Source organism: Salmo salar, chromosome ssa18, assembly GCF_905237065.1.
Source record: "Salmo salar chromosome ssa18, Ssal_v3.1, whole genome shotgun sequence".
NCBI classification, from domain to species: domain Eukaryota; kingdom Metazoa; phylum Chordata; class Actinopteri; order Salmoniformes; family Salmonidae; genus Salmo; species Salmo salar.
The window spans coordinates 20,081,102-20,103,040 of record NC_059459.1 but is presented as its reverse complement, the minus strand read 5'-3'; the positions used below and the strand labels follow the sequence as shown (position 1 = coordinate 20,103,040).

The 21,939-nt window shown below is 42.8% G+C and overlaps 1 protein-coding gene across 3 annotated transcripts in view; it reads right to left on the bottom strand.

Moving 5' to 3' along the window:
* Positions 1 to 21,939, bottom strand: part of LOC106577017 (SH3 and PX domain-containing protein 2A) — a 102,628-nt gene that overhangs the window by 77,153 nt on the left and 3,536 nt on the right. For all 3 annotated transcript variants that reach the window (XM_014154660.2, XM_014154661.2, XM_014154662.2), the window contains exons 3-5: positions 13,447 to 13,522; positions 12,675 to 12,751; positions 11,264 to 11,355 (exon numbers count right to left, since the gene is read on the bottom strand). In XM_014154660.2, the coding sequence (XP_014010135.1) occupies positions 11,264 to 11,355; positions 12,675 to 12,751; positions 13,447 to 13,522 (245 nt within the window). The remainder of the gene's footprint in view (positions 1 to 11,263; positions 11,356 to 12,674; positions 12,752 to 13,446; positions 13,523 to 21,939) is intronic.

Here is a 21,939-nt window from a genome sequence, read left to right as displayed (position 1 = left end):
AGCTGCCAGTTGAGGACTTGAGGCGTCGGTTTCTCAAACTAGACACTAGTTTGAGAAATAACCTTATATCCTGCTCCTTTTAATTCCTAGCCAACATAGTAAGACTTGAACTGTATCAAAAATTAACAATATAGTTTTTGGGAACACTTTACTAAAGTTTATCCTGACTTGTGAACATGAAAACATGTACTGACTGTATATGGAACTGGGCAAGTGCTTATAAGTTTCTCATTAATAGGTTATTCATAATTTGAAGTAGTTGATGTAGTTAAGGTTATAGTAAGCAACCATCGGGTCCAGTTTTACACCTACCTTAAACACAACCCCTCTCCCTTAACATACACACCAATAATCATTACACCACTTCAGCCAATTCTTTGCTGAGGGCCAGTCAGGAGAATAGAGCTGTTATATTGGACGGTTGGACCTCTGGCCTCTGGATCTAGCTATTTATGGTCCTGGGCCGAAGTGGCATATGAAACGCATTACCATGGAGGACTGAGGGTGGGGTAGAGGGGCTGGGGAGCGTTAAGGGCTAGAGTGGGGGGGACCGGGGGAGGCTAGATAGGCCAGGCTAGCAAGTGACTAGTACCTCAGAGATGGAATAATACACTTCCCAGGAGAAGAATGCATATGCACTCTGGCTCAACCCACTGCTACCAATAGTAAAATCTAATAGATATGGGGATGGTGAGGGGAGTAAATATGTCCAAACACTATTAAAATGTTTCAGATGGTGTGTTATTGCTTTCTGATTTGAAGTTAACCTTTTGCTGACTGGAAAGTGTCAGTCTTCACACACACACAAAATGCAGTGCATTCAGAAAGTATTCAGATCCCTTCATTTTTTCCACATTTTGTTACGTTACAGCCTTATTCAAAAAATGTATTCAATCATTTTTTTCCCCCCCTCATCAATCTACATACAATACCCCATAATGACAAAGCAAAAACGGTTTTAAGAAATGTTTGCTAATTTATTACAAATAAAAAACGGAAATATGATATTTACATAAGTATTCAGATCCTTTACTCAGTACTTTGTTGAAGCACCTTTGGCAGTGATTACAGCCTTGAGTATGACACTACAAGCTTGGCACACTTGTATTTCGGGAGTTTCTCCCATTCTTCTCCTCTCAAGCTCTGTCAGGTTGGATGGGGAGCATTGCTGCACAGCTATTTTCAGGTCTCTCCAGAGATGTTTGATCAGGTTCAAGTCCGGGCTCTGGCTGGGCCACTCAAGGACATTCAGAGACTTGTCCTGAAACAACTCCTGCGTTGTCTTGGCTGTGTGCTTAGGGTCGTTGTCCTGTTGGAAGGTGAAAGGCCTGATTGCTGGAGTGCTGCAGAGATGATTGTCCTTCTGGAAGGTTCTCCCTCATCCACAGAGCAACTGTAGAGCTCTGTCAGAGTGACCATGGTCACCTCCCTGACCAAGGCCCTTCTCCCCCGAGTACCACTGATGGACTCCAATCAAGTTGTAGAAACATCTCAAGGATGATCAATGGAAACAGGATGCACCTGAGCTCAATTTCAAGTCTCATAGCAAATGGTCTGAATACCTAAATAAGGTATCTGTTTTTAAGTTTTAATACATTTGCAAAAATGTCTAAAAACCTGCTTTTGCTTTGTCAGTTTGGGGTAGTGTGTGTAGATTGCTGAGGATCTTTTTATTTTTTTAATCCATTTTAGAATAAGGCTGTAGAGTAACAAAATGTGGAAAAAGACAAGGGGTCTGAATACTTTCCGAAGACACTGTACAGTACATACATATACAAGAACAAAACAATCACTCCCACACCCACTCTCTCCCTAATACACACCCTCACACACAGAAACATTCACTGTATGGGTGGGGGAGTTTTGAATATATCATTGCATCTGAATCCGCGAGGGCCCATCCTGCGCCAGACTTGAGAATAACCAGCTGTTTGTGAGCAACTGCAGCTCAGTCTTTGTAGGTGGGCCTATTAGACATGGAATGTGAGATATTAGGCTTTTGCACACAGTTTTTAACCAGTTGGGTTTCATCCAAGCGACGGAGTCTGCTCGAGGTATACCCTAAACAAATACTGCTGTCCGTAACCTTAGTCTGCCCCCTGCATGCGTTACCCCTGGTCCGTGGTCAAAAGACATTGAACAGGAAGTCATTACAGGCCTAATCAAGAGTTGACCTGCCCACAGAATCATGCAGTGTGTGCACTTGAGAGAGGAGGGGGATGATAAGCGCATGGACACATCCGTTGCCAGTGCTATCCAAGGATGATCTGTCATGATTATCCAATCATGTCAGAGATAGAGAATGCTGTTTTGACCCTATATTAACTACTAATGATATCTCTTGTGGTGATTTAATAACATGACACTGTTTTTATGTTGTTGTTGTTTATACAGCATCTCCAAGGGGTAGGTTGTGTTTCTGGTTCGTGTGTGTGTGTGTGTGTGTGTGTGTGTGTGTGGGGGGGGGATATGCATGCAACTGACATGCAAAAGGCACTAGTTCTGATTAAATCTACTGAACCTTATCTGCTCTCACACACACACACACACACACACACACACACACACACACACACACACACACACACACTTTACTCCGTACTCCATCCTGTCCCCTGAGGTACAGAGTCAATGACAACCTCGTTTCTAATTTAGTAAAAGCCCCTAGACAATGGAGCTCCATGTCAGTGAAGGTAAATACCATGATGGTTAGATTAGTTTGTTAGCTCATGTCAGAAGCCAGCATATTTGCTTTTTGGCCTACATTTGGCCAAAATAGTTTGTTTCAGTACAATATCTATCATCTTATCTTTTGAGATGAAAACTCTGTGCGTCATTCAATGTGTTTTGTTACCGTAAAACCCTTGCAGACTTGTTTACGCTGCTGTGCGTTTTTGTTGCCGATCTTACTTTGATACCTGACGGTTTTTTACTTTCTCATTACCGTATATTTTTACTTTTTCCCTCACTCAACTTTTTTCATTCAACTTTTTCACCCCGGAGGTTTTATCTGGACATGGTTCGTCAGGACTTCAAACAGCCGAAGCTAAGTAACATTAACATGATGCCTTCTAATTGCAGTCGTTGTACTTATAATATACAGGAGAACGATCGCCTTACGGCAAGGATAGCTGTGCTGCAAGCCCAGCTTCAGACGCGATCGTTAGGCAAGGGTAATTTCAGTGTAGGAAAGGATGAAACAGCGTCTGTGCCACCAGTAAGTACAGATAGTAACGTTAGTATAAACCCCCTCGCACGGTCCCCCGCAGCCGGACATCTTTCTCATGGCTTCTGGAGGGAAACGCTGTAGGAATGCTCAACCGGTGTCGCTTATTCAGCCGACAGAAACTTTCAACCGGTTCTCCCCATTAAGCGAGTCGGAGTCGGAGGCCGAGACTTCTCTGGTCTCTACTCCTCCCGTTGTGGGGTCTGAGACGCCGACGGCTCCCACCATTAGCTCTGACAAATTGAAAACCCTAGTCATTGGCGACTCCATTACCCGCAGTATTAGACTTAAAACTAATCATCCAGCGATCATACACTGTTTACCAGGGGGCAGGGCTACCGACGTTAAGGCTAATCTAAAGACGGTGCTGGCTAAAGCTAAAACTGGCGAGTGTAGAGAGTATAGAGATATTGTTATCCACGTCGGCACCAACGATGTTAGGATGAAACAGTCAGAGGTCACCAAGCGCAACATAGCTTCAGCGTGTAAATCAGCTAGAAAGATGTGTCGGCATCGATTAATTGTCTCTGGCCCCCTCCCAGTTAGGGGGAGTGATGAGCTCTACAGCAGAGTCTCACAACTCAATCGCTGGTTGAAAACTGTTTTCTGCCCCTCCCAAAAGATAGAATTTGTAGATAATTGGCCCTCTTTCTGGGACTCACCCACAAACAGGACCAAGCCTGGCCTGTTGAGGAGTGACGGACTCCATCCTAGCTGGAGGGGTGCTCTCATCTTATCTACGAACATAGACAGGGCTCTAACTCCTCTAGCTCCACAATGAAATAGGGTGCAGGCCAGGCAGCAGGCTGTTAGCCAGCCTGCCAGCTTAGTGGAGTCTGCCACTAGCACAGTCAGTGTAGTCAGCTCAGCTTTCCCCATTGAGACCGTGTCTGTGCCTCGATCTAGGTTGGGCAAAATTAAAAATGGCGGTGTTCGCTTTAGCAATCTCACTAGTATAAAGACCTCCTCCATTCCTGCCATTATTGAAAGAGATTGTGATACCTCACATCTCAAAATTGGGTTACTTAATGTTAGATCCCTCACTTCCAAGGCAGTTATAGTCAATGAACTAATCACTGATAATAATCTTGATGTGATTGGCCTGACTGAAACATGGCTTAAGCCTGATGAATTTACTGTGTTAAATGAGGCCTCACCCCCAGGTTACATTAGTGACCATACCCCCCGTGCATCCGGCAAAGGCGGAGGTGTTGCTAACATTTACGATAGCAAATTTCAATTTACAAAAAAAAAAACAACAATGACGTTTTCGTCTTTTGAGCTTCTAGTCATGAAATCTATGCAGCCTACTCACTCACTTTTTATAGCTACTGTTTATAGGCCTCCTGGGCCATATGCAGTGTTCCTCACTGAGTTCCCTGAATTCCTATCGGATCTTGTAGTCATAGCAGATAATATTCTAATTTTTGGTGACTTTAACATTCACATGGAAAAGTCCACAGACCCACTCCAAAAGGCTTTCGGAACCATCATCGACTCAGTGGGTTTTGTCCAACATGTCTCTGGACCTAATCACTGCCACAGTCATACTCTGGACCTAGTTTTGTCCCATGGAATAAATGTTGTGGATCTAAATGTTTTTCATAATCCTGGACTATCGGACCACCATTTTATTACGTTTGCAATTGCAACAAATAATCTGCTCAGACCCCAACCAAGGAGCATTAAAAGTCGTGCTATAAATTCCCAGACAACCCAAAGATTCCTTGATGCCCTTCCAGACTGCCTCTGCCTACCCAAGGACGTCAGAGGACAAAAATCAGTTAACCACCTAACCGAGGAACTCAATTTAACCTTGCGCAATACCCTAGATGCAGTTGCACCCCTAAAAACTAAAAACATCTGTCATAAGAAACTAGCTCCCTGGTATACAGAAAATACACGAGCTCTGAAGCAAGCTTCCAGAAAATTGGAACGGAAATGGCGCCACACCAAACTGGAAGTCTTCCGACTAGCTTGGAAAGACAGTACCGTGCAGTATCGAAGAGCCCTTACTGCTGCTCGATCATCCTATTTTTCCAACTTAATTGAGGAAAATAAGAACAATCCGAAATTTCTTTTTGATACTGTCGCAAAGCTAACTAAAAAGCAGCCTTCGCAAATGGAGGATGGCTTTCACTTCAGCAGTAATAAATTTATGAACTTCTTTGAGGAAAAGATCATGATCATTAGAAAGCAAATTACAGACTCCTCTTTAAATCTGGGTATTCCTCCAAAGCTCCATTGTCCTGAGTCTGCACAACTCTGCCAGGACCTAGGATCAAGGGAGATACTAAAGTGTTTTAGTACTATATCTCTTGACGCAATGATGAAAATAATCATGGCCTCCAAACCCTCAAGCTGCATACTGGACCCTATTCCAACTAAACTACTGAAAGAGCTGCTTCCTGTGCTTGCCCCTCCTATGTTGAACATAATAAACGGCTCTCTATCCACCGGATGTGTACCAAGCTCACTAAAAGTGGCAGTAATAAAGCCTCTCTTGAAAAAGCCGAATCTTGATCCAGAAATTATAAAAAACTATCGGCCTATATCGAATCTTCCATTCCTCTGCACAGCAACTGACTGCCTTCCTGAAGACAAACAATGTATACGAAACGCTTCAGTCTGGTTTTAGACCCCATCATAGCACTGAGACTGCACTTGTGAAGGTGGTAAATGACCTTTTAATGACGTCAGACCGAGGCTCTGCATCTGTCCTCGTGCTCCTAGATCTTAGTGCCGCTTTTGATACCATCGATCACCACATTCTTTTGGAGAGATTGGAAACCCAAATTGGTCTACATGGACAAGTTCTGGCCTGGTTTAGATCTTATCTGTCGGAAAGATATCAGTTTGTCTCTGTGAATGGTTTGTCCTCTGACAAATCAATTGTAAATTTCGGTGTTCCTCAAGGTTCCGTTTTAGGACCACTATTGTTTTCACTATATATTTTACCTCTTGGGGATGTCATTCGAAAACATAATGTTAAATTTCACTGCTATGCAGACGACACACAGCTGTACATTTCAATGAAACATGGTGAAGCCCCAAAATTGCCCTCGCTAGAAGCCTGTGTTTCAGACATAAAGAAGTGGATGGCTGCAAACTTTCTACTTTTAAACTCGGACAAAACAGAGATGCTTGTTCTAGGTCCCAAGAAACAAAGAGATCTTCTGTTGAATCTGACAATTAATCTGGATGGTTGTACAGTCGTCTCAAATAAAACTCTGAAGGACCTCGGCGTTACTCTGGACCCTGATCTCTCTTTTGAAGAACATATCAAGACTGTTTCAAGGACAGCTTTTTTCCATCTACGTAACATTGCAAAACTCAGAAATTTTCTGTCCAAAAATGACGCAGAAAAATTAATCCATGCTTTTGTTACTTCTAGGCTGGACTACTGCAATGCTCTACTTTCCGGCTACCCGGATAAAGCACTAAATAAACTTCAGTTAGTGCTAAATACGGCTGCTAGAATCCTGACTAGAACCAAAAAATTTGATCATATTACTCCAGTGCTAGCCTCCCTACACTGGCTTCCTGTTAAGGCAAGGGCTGATTTCAAGGTTTTACTGCTAACCTACAAAGCATTACATGGGCTTGCTCCTACCTATCTTTCCGATTTGGTCCTGCCGTACATACCTACACGTACGCTACGGTCACAAGACGCAGGCCTCCTAATTGTCCCTAGAATTTCTAAGCAAACGGCTGGAGGTAGGGCTTTCTCCTATAGAGCTCCATTTTTATGGAATGGTCTGCCTACCAATGTGAGAGACGCAGACTCAGTCTCAACCTTTAAGTCTTTACTGAAGACTTATCTCTTCAGTAGGTCCTATGATTAAGTATAGTCTGGCCCAGGAGTGTGAAGGTGAACGGAAAGGCTGGAGCAACGAACCGCCCTTGCTGTCTCTGCCTTGCCGGTTCCCCTCTTTCCACTGGGATTCTCTGCCTCTAACCCTTTTACAGAGGCTGAGTCACTGGCCTACTGGTGTTCTTCCATGCCGTCCATGGGAGGGGTGTGTCACTTGAGTGGGTTGAGTCACTGACGTGGTCTTCCTGTCTGGGTTGGCGCCCCCCCTTGGGTTGTGCCATGGCGGAGATCGTTGTGGGCTATACTCGGCCTTGTCTTAGGACGGTAAGTTGGTGGTTGGAGACATCCCTCTAGTGGTGTGGGGGCTGTGCTTTGGCAAAGTGGGTGGGGTTATATCCTGCCTGTTTGGCCCTGTCCGGGGTATCATCGGATGGGGCCACAGTGTCTTCTGATCCCTCCTGTCTCAGCCTCCAGTATTTATGCTGCAGTAGTTTATGTGTCGGGGGCTAGGGTCAGTCTGTTACATCTGGAGTATTTCTCTTGTCTTATCCGGTGTCCTGTGTGTATTTAAATATGCTCTCTCTAATTCTCTCTTTCTCTCTTTCTGTCTTTCTCTCGGAGGACCTGAGCCCTAGGACCATGCCTCAGGACTACCTGGTATGATGACTCCTTGCTGTCCCCAGTCCACCTGGCCGTGCTGCTGCTCCAGTTTCAACTGTTCTGCCTGCGGCTATGGAACCCTGACCTGTTCACCGGACGTGCTTGTTGCACCCTCGACAACTACTATGATTATTATTATTTGACCATGCTGGTCATTTATGAACATTTTAACATTTTAACATCTTGACCATGTTCTGTTATAATATCCACCCTGCACAGCCAGAAGAGGACTGGCCACCCCTCATAGCCTGGTTCCTCTCTAGGTTTCTTCCTAGGTTTTTGGCCTTTCTAGGGAGTTTTTCCTAGGGAGTTTTTCCTAGCCACCGTGCTTCTTTCACATGCTTTGCTTGCTGTTTGGGGTTTTAGGCTGGGTTTCTGTACAGCACTTTAAGAATATCAGCTGATGTACGAAGGGCTATATAAAAATAAATTTGATTTGATTTGATTTGATTGTTCAAAAACATATCGGTGGCTCCCTCTTGTGATAGTAAAGGTATTGTATTTCTGGTTTCTGTATACTGCTTGAGTTGTGCAATGAGGTTCCTGAGAAAATAGAGGGCAGTGGAGGGAAGGCAATTGTAACTGTCCAGATCCGTTCTGTCTGAGAAATGAGCACACATGACTTCAACAAACAAATTACTTGTCAGGTAACAAGTCATATCAGGTTGTTTCCTTCATACTTACTCAATGGCAATGACATACAATACACAATTTGACAATGAGTCCCACGATGAGTCTGACTATTGACAGAGAGCAAACCAAGGACTGTCAGGTCAGACCAACAGAAGCAGGACTAAGTCTGAATCTATTTATTGTCCTCTCATGAAGCCAATATACATGTAACTGCCAAAATAATAGAACTTCTTGAGTAAAGTATATTGAAAGCAGGTGCTTCTACACAGTTGTGGTTCCTGAGTTAATTAAGCAATTAATATCCCATAACGCTAACACTTCTGCTAAACTACACACGTTGTCTTCATTTTGCCGTCAACATGACATTCTACCTGCTACACAGAAACCAACCAAAATCAAAATAAATTCTCATTATTTCCATTCACAAAGATGAACGCGTGCGTCAGCCATCGAGAACTGAACCTCAGCAATTCTTGAGCATGGACGCTGCCATTGCACGCGACGCGAGCAGTATAGCAGCTTTCGTTGATTTCAAAGGAAGAATTCCCTCAACGGCTGATTGCAACGCCGGACACCCGATGGCTGCAGTGTAGCAGGGCCGTTAGGGTCATGTATAAAAATGCTGTGCAGGCCATTATTTTTGCTAGCAAGTCTATGCCCCCATAGGATGACAATGCCCCCCTCCACAGGGCAAGAATGGTCACTGAATGGTTTGATGAGCATGAAAACGATGTAAACCATATGCCATGGTTGTCTCAGTCACCAGATCTCAACCCAATTGAACACTTATGGGAGATTCTGGAGCGGGGGCTGAGACAGCGTTTTCCACCACCATCAACAAAACACCAAATGATGGAATTTATCATAAAAGAATGGTGTCGCATCCCTCCAATAGAGTTCCAGACACTTGTAGAATCTATGCCAAGGTGCATTGAAGCTGTTCTGGCTCTTGGTGCCCAACGCCCTATTAAGACACTTTATGTTGGTGTTTCCTTTATTTTGGCAGTTGCCTGTGCATTCTCTACTAACTACACAATAAGAACAATTTCCTTTGGTTGTCATAGAGGGATTTTAACATTGACTTTAATGTGACAGACAACATGGGGCCATGAGGGAGCCATAGATCAGTAGAGCAGAACTCTCTCTCTCTCTGAACTATAACCCAGGAGCAGGTGAGTGGTGAGTGGTATGGAGGGGCACCGCTGACAACCACCATGCCTTTACTCCAAACTGATTATGGGAAAAGCTGTGGTGGGCTATCTGTGGGATTGAAGAAGGATTATACTTTTTGAAGTGGGATTATCGTGTGAGTGTGTGTGTGTGCGTGTGTGTGTGGAGGGTAGCTGTCATAGGTGGAGACCACCATGAAGAATACCAAGAGAATAATTGGTTGAGGCAGCGAAGATACATCCAGCCAACCACCTGAATGCTGTTAAACATATTTGAGGCAATTCACAGTTAACAAATGCCGACATGGCATTTGCTGCAAAGTTAAATGTCAGCTTTTACTGCACATTTTCCAAGAAAGGAAAATGAGCTGAAGTAAAATGAACTAGATGACCTCAAGGTGGTGAGAAAAACTAAACGCAGATGTAAGTTTCCAATTATCAAATGTCCATTGACACCAAGTACCTAACCCTACTGGTATAGATCTGAGGATGATTAGGGCTGGCACTATTACCGTATAACCGACGGTTATCGATGAAGACCGTCATGACTAATGTCATAACTGTTTTTAAGGAACGAACAGCTGACTGAAGATGTGACGGCCGGCATTCTTGTGGCTGAGTCCGTTTCTGCGGTAACGTACTCCTAACAACGTGATGAAACTTTGTTGACCCTTGCTGAAACAAGGTGTTGCAGCAAATAAGTATTTGGTTGCCTAAGCAACGGCCCTCTCCCTGCAGCAGCAGCACACATAGAAATATAATTAATAAAAACAGGCTTGGAACCTCTAACCCTGGCAATTTGACTGGTAAACTTATGGATACACTTCCAATGTTTCCACTGTAATGTAGAATGTTCATTCAAATTATGTTAACTGACGTGGCTCATGCAATGGAATATATTTTTGTAATGTCAGTTGAGTTGAATCAACAAAGCACAGCACATATTGATGGGTACACTTCCTGCTTTTACTTCTTTCTTTTACCTCCTGCTTTGCACATAAGGGTACACTCACAATGGCCACCAGTCTACCCATTATTCCTTCATTGACTTGAAATGGGTACCTCCGTTCTAGTCATTCTATTTCTATGGCAGCACATGTAGCAACTAGCGGAGGAGAGGAAAAATAAATAAATAAATAATCAATACAAAATTCTATTCGACCAGGTTTTTATGGTGACTGTGGTCATTTGGATAGCCAATAACCGTCATCCAAAATTCCATGACCTTCACAGCCCTAAGGATGATAAATTAGTTCTAGTAATGCCTTGTCTGACCTGAGACCTGAACTTAACCTCCCTCTCATAATACCATTGAACAAAAAGCACTGCGCTAGGATCAGGTGTCACCTCCCATGTATCATCATTAATAAAACACCTGTGCCTTGCTGACCATCCGTCATCTATGTGACATGAGGTCACTTGGAGATCAAAACATGTCAGCGTGGGTGAGAGACGTCTGCAACAGCTGCTAGCACACTGACACACACACACACACACACAAAACATATGCTTGGTATAATCATAGTTATGCAAATGAACTACTAGTACATAGTAACCTAAATGAAACATGCTTGTTGTTGTACTGCTGTAACATGTCCACTTGGGGGCAGTGTTTGACAGTACAACTAAAAACTGAAAAGTACAACATGAAGAACTAGTAAAAAGCCCCAAACAGTAAAGACAGAAATGTATAAATAGCCACACTATAAAACATTACAACATGTGGGATATCCATGTATTATTATAATAAATTAAACTCACTCTTTAGGAGGGTTAAGGTCCTCAGCCTTGGTTTCAAAGAACCTCAGCACCTCCTCACTCTGGGAGATCTGGTTAGGGAGCCTCATCAGGGCCTTTAGGGAGAGAGGAAGAGAGATGGAAAAGATTATAATTGTGAAATAGTATAATGCTCATTCACAATGACAATACTTCACAAAACATCATCAAGACAACGTTATCAGCTAATGTGGTCACATGTACCCTAGATTTCATCGACTGACTGACTCCATATGTGGAAGCCTGCCATTACATCACAAAAGGACTGTGTGTGTGTTCCTGTATAGTACGGATACGGACGGCACAGTTTACACTTCAGTAAGGCCCTGTTACTGAGCAGTGGAGAGGATGAAGGGGAAGGAAGAGGGATCACAGCCTAGAGCAGGGATAACACAGAGGAAAACAGATGGAGGACGATAACTACCACAATCCTCTCTGACAGGACTACATCTTTGTCTGCTTTGAAAACTACTTTAGAAATAAACAGTTTGCATACACAATTAACAGATGTATATGATAGACATAGGGACATACAGTATTTATATTATACTGTAAAACAGATCATTTTAGAACATTACATTTTTTTTGACTCAGCACTTTGGGTCACAATAATCTGCATTCAGCTCATAAGACAAGTTTCAGTTTTTTTCCACAATAAATAGGTGCGATTACGGCCCCACTTGGCAAGCTACCAAGTGTCCCAGATCCCAGAAAGCCTGAAACAAATGAGGTTAGGTGGCTAGCTGTGTTCATTTCTCCTTCTCAAATGCTGAATCATTCTGTTCTACAGATGCTGTGTTTGACCTGTGTGCCCCATTTCCCTCCTTTCCTATATAAACCCACTACGTGGAAGGAAATGACATAAGAGAAGATAGAGCAGGACTTTCCTGTGGATGCTGGTGGAGGAGATAGCTTGAGGCCTGTCTCTACCACAGCAAACATGCTACAAAGACATTCAAACTAAACAACTTCTTGAAATGACTGGACTATGAGAGATGTGGCTCCTTAGGAGGTTATGAGTAATAGATAGACCTTTTGCCATACATTAACGGGATACTTGGGAATCAGACCCTTTATCTACTTCCGTGGATACCATTTTTATGTCTCTGTCCAGTATGAAGGAAGTTAGAGATAGTTTCCCGAGCCAATGCTAACTACCGTTAGCGCAATGACTGGAAGTCTATGGGTACCCTAATGCTAGTTAGCATTGGCTCGAGAAACTACCTCTAACTTCCTTCATACTGGACAGAGTTATAAAAATGGTATCCATGACTACAGCTGACTCTGGGGAAGTATATAAAGGGCGTCATTGCCAAAATCCCGAAGCATCCCTTTAAAGCAGCACAGTGCATCATAATTTACTGCGAAGAAAAAAAACGTGATAATTTGTTCTTACTCTGCAGTAGTCATCAAGGTGCTTCAACCTTTTCACAGCCACGTCTCTGACTTGACTTCGCCGAAATAAAACTTTACCTGTAAAAGAGACTTAGCACTTTGAGTTGTCATTGAATGTGCTGTTTCTAAAAGCTACCACCAGGTGGCATGACATTAGCACAGACCCAAGCGTTCAGCAGTGGACCTTTAAGAAAAAAGGTCTGGCCTATTATGTAGTAGGCCTATTCTAAATAGTATGTAGTACTCAAGACAACATTTCTTGAAAAAGACCAATGTCAAATATGTGTGTGAAATGTGTGAGTGTGTATCTGTCTTTCTGTTACCCTGTCTGTCCGTGATAACAGTAAGAGGACTGTTTATTTTCGAGTGACTAAGTGCACAGAGCCAACTCCCTGGCTAGGTTTTACAAGGCAGTGTAAACAACACTATCCAGACATTTGGGAGCGGTGCAGCTCTCTGACAATGGCACTCTTCACTCCTTTGGGGCATGCTGAGGTTATCAGATTAGAGAGATTCTCTCTACCAGCTTCCCACTGCCATACCCCAACCACAACACAGCCTTATTCACCCAGCTGGAACAGTGGAAAGAATAGAAATGTGGTGTGTTACAACAGACCCATTTCTATTCAAAATGATAGAGAAGCATGTCCTTTCTGTGTGTTCTTGGGATTCATTGCATTTTGTTTCATTGTGTTGTCAAACCCCCACCTCTAAAATGCTGCTATACTGGTTGATGAGTGCAGTATATTCTCTGTACATGTCGGCATGCTCACCTGGTAAGAAGGGAATTATTCTCTTTTTGGGGTCTTTCTGCCCTCCCTCCACTGGGAACTTGTCCAGGATCTGCATCTGGAATTAAAGAGAAATAAAGGACATTTTAACTTTTGTCATATAAAATAAATGGATAACAGTTTTCAATTAATCCAGTCCTAAGTGCTATGTAGTTTTTTTATGGTCAATATTATTTCAAACTTAAATCAATTACTGGTGGCAATAAAGTATATTTGATAGCTATGTGACAAACAAAGCCATTTAGCGATCAACAATAAATGAGAGGAAGCTCAAAGTAGAGGAATCTAGATGAGATCAGGAGAACCACTGGGTTATGGCCTCTTAGCATCAGTTGACCACCCAATTAAATGACTACAATGTGGGGTGTAATTACATAGTCTCTGAAGAGCTACTATGTACCAGACACAGGCCCACTTTCATCTGCAGACAGCCTTACATCACTCACCACAGTCATCTGAAAACACACTCACAACAACAACCCCCAGAACTCACAGTGCTGTGTGCATTAGTGTAGGTAGTCTAACCACATGAAGTGTTCTAGACATGTTAAACCTACAGTTGAAGTCGGAAGTTTACATACACTTAGGTTGGCGTCATTAAAACTTGTTTTTCAACCTCTCCACAAATTTCTTGTTAACAAACTATAGTTTTGGCAAGTCGGTTAGGACATCTACTTCGTGCATGACACAAGGAATTTTTCCAACAATTGTTTACAGACAGAATATTTCACTTATAATTTTCACTGTATCACAATTCCAGTGGGTCAGAAGTTTACATACACTAAGTTGACTGTGCCTTTACACATCTTGGAAAATTCCAGAAAATTATGTCATGGCTTTAGAAGCTTCTGATAGGCTAACTGACAACATTTGAGTCAATTGGAGGTGTACCTGTGGATGTATTTCAAGGCCTACCTTCAAACTCAGTGCCTCTTTGCTTGACATCATGGGAAAAATCAAAAGAAATCAGCCAAGACCTCAGAAAAACAATTGTAGTCCTCCACAAGTCTGGTTCATCCTTGGGAGCAATTTCTAAATGCCTGAAGGTACCACGTTCATCTGTACAAACAATTGTACGCAAGTATAAACACCATGGGACCACGCAGCCATCATACCGCTCAGGAAGGAGACGTGTTCTGTCTTCTAGAGATGAATGTACTTTGGTGCAAAAAGTGCAAATCAATCCCAGAACAACAGCAAAGGACCTTGTGAAGATGCTGTAGGAAACGGGTACAAAAGTATCTATATCCACAGTAAACGAGTCCTATATCGACATAACCTGAAAGGCCGCTCAGCAAGGAAGAAGCCACTACTCCAAAACCACCATAAAAAAGCCAGACTATGGTTTGCAACGGCACATGGGGACAAAGATCGTACTTTTTGGAGAAATGTCCTCTGGTCTGATGAAACAAAAAAATAGAACTGTTTGGCTATAATGACCATCGTTATGTTTGGAGGAAAAAGGGGGAGCCGAAGAACACCATCCCAACCGTGAAGCACGGGGGTGGCAGCATCATGTTGTGGGGGTGCTTTGCTGCAGGAGGGACTGGTGCACTTCACAAAATAGATGGCATCATGAGGCAGGAAAATTATGTGGATATATTGAAGCAACATCTCAAGACATCAGTCAGGAAGTTAAAGCTTGGTCGCAAATGGGTCTTCCAAATGGACAATGACCAAGCATACTTCCAAAATTGTGGCAAAATGGCTTAAGGCCAACAAAGTCAAGGTATTGGAGTGGTCATCACAAAGCCCTGACCTCAACCCTATATAAAATTTGTGGGCAGAACTGAAAAAGCATGTGCGAGCAAGGAGGCCTACAAACCTGACTCAGTTACACCAGCTCTGTCAGGAGGAATGGGCCAAAATTCACCCAACTTATTGTGGGAAGCTTGTGGAAGGCTACCCGAAACATTTGACCCAAGTTAAACAATTTAAAATAAAATAAAGTGGTGATTCTAACTGACCTAAAACAGGGAATTTTTACTAGGATTAAATGTCAGGAATTGTGAAAAACTGAGTTTAAATGTATTTGGCTAAAGTGTATGTAAACTTCCGACTTCAACTGTAGTTTCAGAGACAGTTCTCGAACCATGATCATTGTCGCTCTACTGAGTGCATTAAAAATGGAGTAACCCAATAATATAATTGAGTTAGGGTAACAGATGTGCATGAAGGAGAGGTCATCCTGGATCAAGCGGTCTTTTATGACGAGATCCCATATAAATGCATTCTGCTGTGAATGCACTCATGCCTGCGAGTTTGCCTATGTGTGTTTGGGTGGTTGTGTGTGTGTACATATGTAATTGCATGTGTTCACGAGCGCATGTGTTCATGTAGCGTGTCATGTGCATGATTACACGAGAGCATGCATTGGTGAGTGTGAAAAGGTGTGTTCTTTTGCGCCCTTTAAGTGTCAAGTGTATATCTGTTAGCGTCACGCTCACTGAGCTTCGGGTTTCCTGGTCTAATAAATCATTGCAGTGTGCTGTAGTAAATACATGCAGTGGGAGAGTCCTACAGTAACAAGCCTGCTCAGCTCCAGATGTGGTCCTGCTCTTCCTTGTTTCAGATGTACTCTGGAGAGGGACTGATGCTGTGAACAGATGTATCTAGGCCAGGGGACTGGGCCAAAGTGGACCAAAGAGGGTGCAAAAGAACCAGGTGCACAAAGAGTCCCAGGCCAAGTTGTCTGGGACGGAATGGTTGTTTGAGAGGGTTTTCCAACTAAAGTTGGTTTAGTTATTTTCTTGTGGTTTTTCTCTCTCTCTGCTTCTGTTAATGAAACTTTACATCTATTTTGGACCTTGGCATTTCCCCCTCACAAAACAGAGACCGTAGATGAGAAGTGGTTTCCTTTGAAGGGGAGTGCACTCAATATTGTCCTTTGAGGGTAAGGGGGAAAAGCTGAACATTAAGAGCTGTTTTGGTTAACCAAGTTATCTACAGTATATAAATGGGAAGATGGGAAACTTTCATTTCTATGGCAAAATGCTACTGACAAAAAAGCAAAGACTTAACTCTACTAAAACCAGATTCAATGTATCGTACAAAACAATGCAAAGAAATGTGCCCTTACAGTGTGGCTGCAACAAAATATGGGATAAGCTTACAGAGGCAAATCTGTTTTCATGTCATTACTCTACACAGACTGCTATTATGACGTCTACAGAGTACTCAACTGTACCTACACTAAAGCTTAGCTTTTCTCAAAATTGCATTTCTCAAAAGAAATGCAGATAACATGTTACTTTGAGTGTATGGCATAGTCAGATAAACAATAAGCTCCTATTATTTATCTGACTGTTTATCTGAGATTGTGCCACACACTCATAGTACCATGTTTTCTGTATCGCTGGTGGACATGATAGCAGTAGCCTGCTCCCCGCAGGCTAGGAGAGTTCTCTCCATACCTCTAACAGATCCCTGGCAAACAGAGAACATTCCCAATCCCAGAGTGATGCTGGGAACCCTCTTAGGCACGACTGGATCTGCTCCAAACGTCTCGAGACAGGTGGGAGACCCATCATTCCCATGGAAACAAAGTAACAGCTTGGAATCACAACTCCCTGTGCGGGCATTTCTCCTGTTACATTTGTGTTACGGCAGCTTTAGTCAGTTGCCCAGGAGATATTATATTTGTGTATACAGTCTGTCTTTCCCAAAGTGTGCAGTTCAGTTTAATATGTTAAAAGTGCTGTGTCAGCCAAGTCTACCCTAGGGGCAGATTAAAATGCAGGTGCTAGGATCTACTGCCTGGGGTTCGATCCCAGGCTGTGTCATTACCGGCCGTAACCGGGAGTGCCATAGGGCGGCGCACAATTGGCCCAGCGTCATCTGGGTTTGGACAAGGGGGGGACGCTTTACTTAGATGAACGCTTTACTTGGCTCATCACACTCTAGCAACTACTTGTGGCGGGCCGGGCGCCTGTTTCGGAGGACGCATGACTCGACCTTCGCCTCTCCCGATCCCATTAGGATGTTGCAGCGATGACACAAGATCGTAATCAAGAAATTGGGAGGCGGGGGGGGGGGGAATTACAACAAACAAAATAATTCACAGCCATCTTTTACAATACTCCCTAACTGAAATTATTGCCAAAAAGTCAGTGACTATGTTTCTCAAGTATATTTCAGATTGCTATACTATAAAAAGTATTCCTGAAGCACAGACATACATAAACAGAACATAAAGAGAGGAATTGGAGGGAGACAAAAAGAGACAGTGAGTATTGTTCAGCTCCCAGACAGAAAGAGGGTGGAAGAATGTTTGAGTGGGAAGACAACTGAATTCCATGTAGTGGTTGTGTTCTAACATCAACAATACATTTATTTACTGCATGTAGTTCACAACAGAGAAGTGAAAAGACCTCCACACTGTCCTCCAATGATTCCGATGGTCACCCTTGCAGTGGCATATCCAGGGGGTGGCCACTTGGCCCACCAGAAATTCTGAGATCTGATAGGTTGTCTCTGAATATATTGATCATTTTTACCAAGACGTGCACCGACAGCAAGACTCAATCTCACCGGAGAAAGCATCGGAGCAAACGAAACAGCGTCCCTCTGTCTTAGTATTTGTAGCCCATGTATCTGATGCGGTCTGGCCAAACATAACATGGCATGTCATACTCTTTTTGGCAAGACAGTATCAGATACATGGGCTGCAGATACTAAGACAGAGGGGCGCTGTTTGCCTTGCTCAGATACTTTCTCTAGTGAAATAGATTCAGCCTCTTGCGAATTGAAAGAAAATTTGGAAACACAGCCAGACACGAATGAGAAAATAATTGTATAAAAGTTCATTTTTTATTGCTAACATTTTTTGGGGCAGCCTGGCTTCCCTTGTCATCCATGAATACATGCCACTTTTTAGGCTGAATGTCATTACACTACAAACGGTGTTTGTAATAGCAACTAGCTTTCACCATCTTACATCAGAATTAGATGTTCATTCATGTTTCTCAAATGTCAAATGCCAAAGTTCCAAACATCACATTTCAAAGTGTTTAAGGTGAAATGTAGGTATTAACTCATAACTTTTAAGGTAAGGGTTAAGGCATTAACTAAGAAATCTTAAGGTTAGGCTAAATATAAAAACCTACTTACTAATTGCTGAATTTGAACTTACAACCTTCGGAATCGGAGGCAGATGCTTATGCCCATTCGCCTTCTCCACCCACAATGCTCTGGCAAAACTGAAACCTATTTCAAAGTAAAAGTGCTCACTGTTGCCCCTTATGGACGGTTTCCACGTCATCTCCCGACTTCCTCAGACATAGATGAACGTTGAACACTAACTTGTATCACGGGTGACCTGGCTGTGTAATAGATGTCCTTTTCCATTCAAAATGGCGGGTGCACAGTGCACTGATGACTGCTTGTGTTCATGTCACATTAAAAGGTAATACATTTTTACAGTTAAATGACATATCTTTACTATAAAAACCATAAAAGGAATGTATCCACATAGGCTGTCCCCCCAAAAGTCACAGTATAATTTGCACTCCGGATGGCACTTTCAAGTGAATTTACTGCTGTATGCTAATACCCATATAAAATCCTAACCTTGAATACAAACACTTCTGGAATATATATATTTTTTTAGAACAGGAAAATGTACCAAACATACTGTAAGTTGAAGCATTTAATGCGTTGAACCACTATAATTAAATCGAGAAAAAAAAAAAATCAGGGATCAAAATGTTATGGGCCCCCCCTAAACTGGGTCTGTGCCCCACATTGGCCACCTCATTCAAAATGACCTGAACACGCCACTGCATCCTTGACCAATTACAGATGATGGCTAGCACACTTAGGACTGATCAATACCTCAACAGTTTATTGATGCTGCCTTCCATTGCTTCACTCAAGGTTTCATGATTAATACTTTCACACTAAAAATGATATCAAAGCGCTTAGGATTTTGGATAGGAGTTTTAACAGTGAACAAACTTGTTAAGGAGCCTGCGTATGTCAGGAGGAAACCAGGGCAGCAGACAAATTACAGTGCAGACAGAGATGTTGTTCTGATTCTGGTCCAACTCCTGAACCCAAAAATAAAGTGACTAAGGGACCTTTAGAGGAGTTTCCATCCGAGTGGAGAGTGAAGGGAAACGGGCCAACTTGCACACGCCACAATCGCCCAGTGGAATGTCATGACCTCTGTGTTATGTCCTCTGTGGTCCAAGGGTGTGGAGCGGGGAAGATCATTTCTCTTTGAGGGTAGAAACTCTGTTCGGGATCATTTCTGCTTAGTTCAAAATGTGTGGGTGAAAACATTTCTCTCAGACATACACACCAGAGATGATGTTGTAGGAACACAAGCTCTGCAACATTTTACACCCAACAAAGTTAAAGCCATTATTGAGCAAAATCTCAGGAACTGGTGAGAAATGTGTAGATTACTCATGTGTTTTTACACTTCACAAATTACAAACTGTGAAATCAGCAAAATATGAAAGAGTGAACTGGATGGAAAATAATAGTTTCTAGTGATTGCATCCCTAAGGAGCAATCACTAAGGAGCAATCAGCTCTGATGAGTGTGCTAGAGAGGCTGGCAAAACTAGGAGTAAGTGTCGTTAAACCATCACCCTTCTTCCAAGGGGTACTTTATCTAACAGATAAATTACTAACTAAGCTAATGAACACTTGCTAACAATACTACACATCTCTAGCTATCAAGAGCTACTGAATTTCGAATACAAACAGATATGAGAGGCAATTTCATAAACCCATGAAAATTCATGTCCGGCTTTATGTTACAACTGTGTACACCAACCACCATTTTTATCTCAGATTTTATTCTTTCATACAAAATCATGCATATGATCCCTTGGCGAGTCAAAGAGTGCAAAGCACGTTCCTGTTCCCTGCCAGCTTCGAACTGAAGAGTGTGATTGTGCTGAAAGGACAGAGAACAGAGCTGTGCCTCAGATGAACTGTAGGTGTCTGTTGGCACCAGGCACAAACACTAACACACACAGACAGGCTTTGTGTCTACTTAGCTTAAAACAAGAATAGCAGCCACTAGAGGATTTCATAGAACAGAGAGGAATGAAGGAGTGGATCAAACTAACTATTGCTAGAAAATGAATAATTTTTGGCAATGAATTACAGTAAAACGTCATAATCTTATGTATGTTGAAAAATCAAAAACTATTGGAAATATATGCATCACTAAAACACAGCGAGAAACTGTGTTAGAGTATCTACAATCTAGAGCAAGCGGGAAGGATTCATTACTATTAAAAAAAGCCACCCTTATCTTTCACTCTCATCATGTTTGGTGGTCATTTCACTCCCCAATGGCCATCCCTCCATCCTTCCCCCACCCCTCCTTCCTGATCTTGACTTCCCCTTTATTTCCACTCAGTGCATGTTGGGATTAAAGCCTGTCATCTCCTCAGCTGGATCCTATACCTCCAGGTAGGTCACACATCCCATTGGCCCAGAAGGACTTCCAGGAGACTCAAACACTCAACAAGTGTTCAGTGGAGGCTGCTTGCCACAATGTTTTCATCTACAGACCTATAAAGAACACTGCCGTTTAAAAGCTGGTGTGATATTGTCACTCTCAAATTGGGCTACAATAGAATCAAGTGCTAAACTAAATTCCACAAAAACACAAAACATTGTTCAGATGAGGACTTAGAGATGTTGATAAAGATAACTAACCATGTTACTAATGTTATAACTATGAATCAATTTCCTGGATCGACCAATGAGTCTGCCCTTCTTCCTGTACCTGGTCCCACATAATGATAAACGATACATCATATGCTTTCAGTCAGTCCATAACAATACAAGGGCTGAACAACACCATAACTGACTAATGGACCATACTGTATGACTGAGGGACTAGTAAAAGGCAGTATCCCTACCCATTCTTTGTGCCTTACAGACACTGAAACTGAGCCAGAGCCAGAGCCAGGAGAAGGGGTCTCTGGAAAAGACCAATGTTTACAGAGACAGGGGATATGCTCCATTTCCATCAGACAGAGCAAGGGTCCCTGGAACAGTCAAGGGTCCGACTTCAACAGTCACGAGACCTGCAGTACAGTCTGAACCCACACTGTTCAGAGCTGTGGCCTCCCTACGTTCATGCATCTTCAGTGGGTTTCAATTGGAAAGTCTGGCATCAGCAGCTCAAGAAGTTTCCCTCGAGGGCATTGGTGTCCCTCCAACCAAAAAGGGGTAACTTCACCCCACATCCAATCTTTCAGTCTGAGGTCATTTCTTCCTCTCACCACTCGTCTGCATGGGTGAATGGGATTTTCCCTACTTCCGCCAGGCACCAGTGGTCTTCAATGGGGCTTTTCAGTTGGGGCTTCCCCTGATTGAAACATAATTTTGTGGGGAACACACAGAGCATTGAGGTTCGACTCCCCACTGAGCCCCAGACGTCCATCACTCAAAGTTCATGTTAATGTAATCTCATAGAGAACCTCATAGCAATGTCTTTTGCAACATA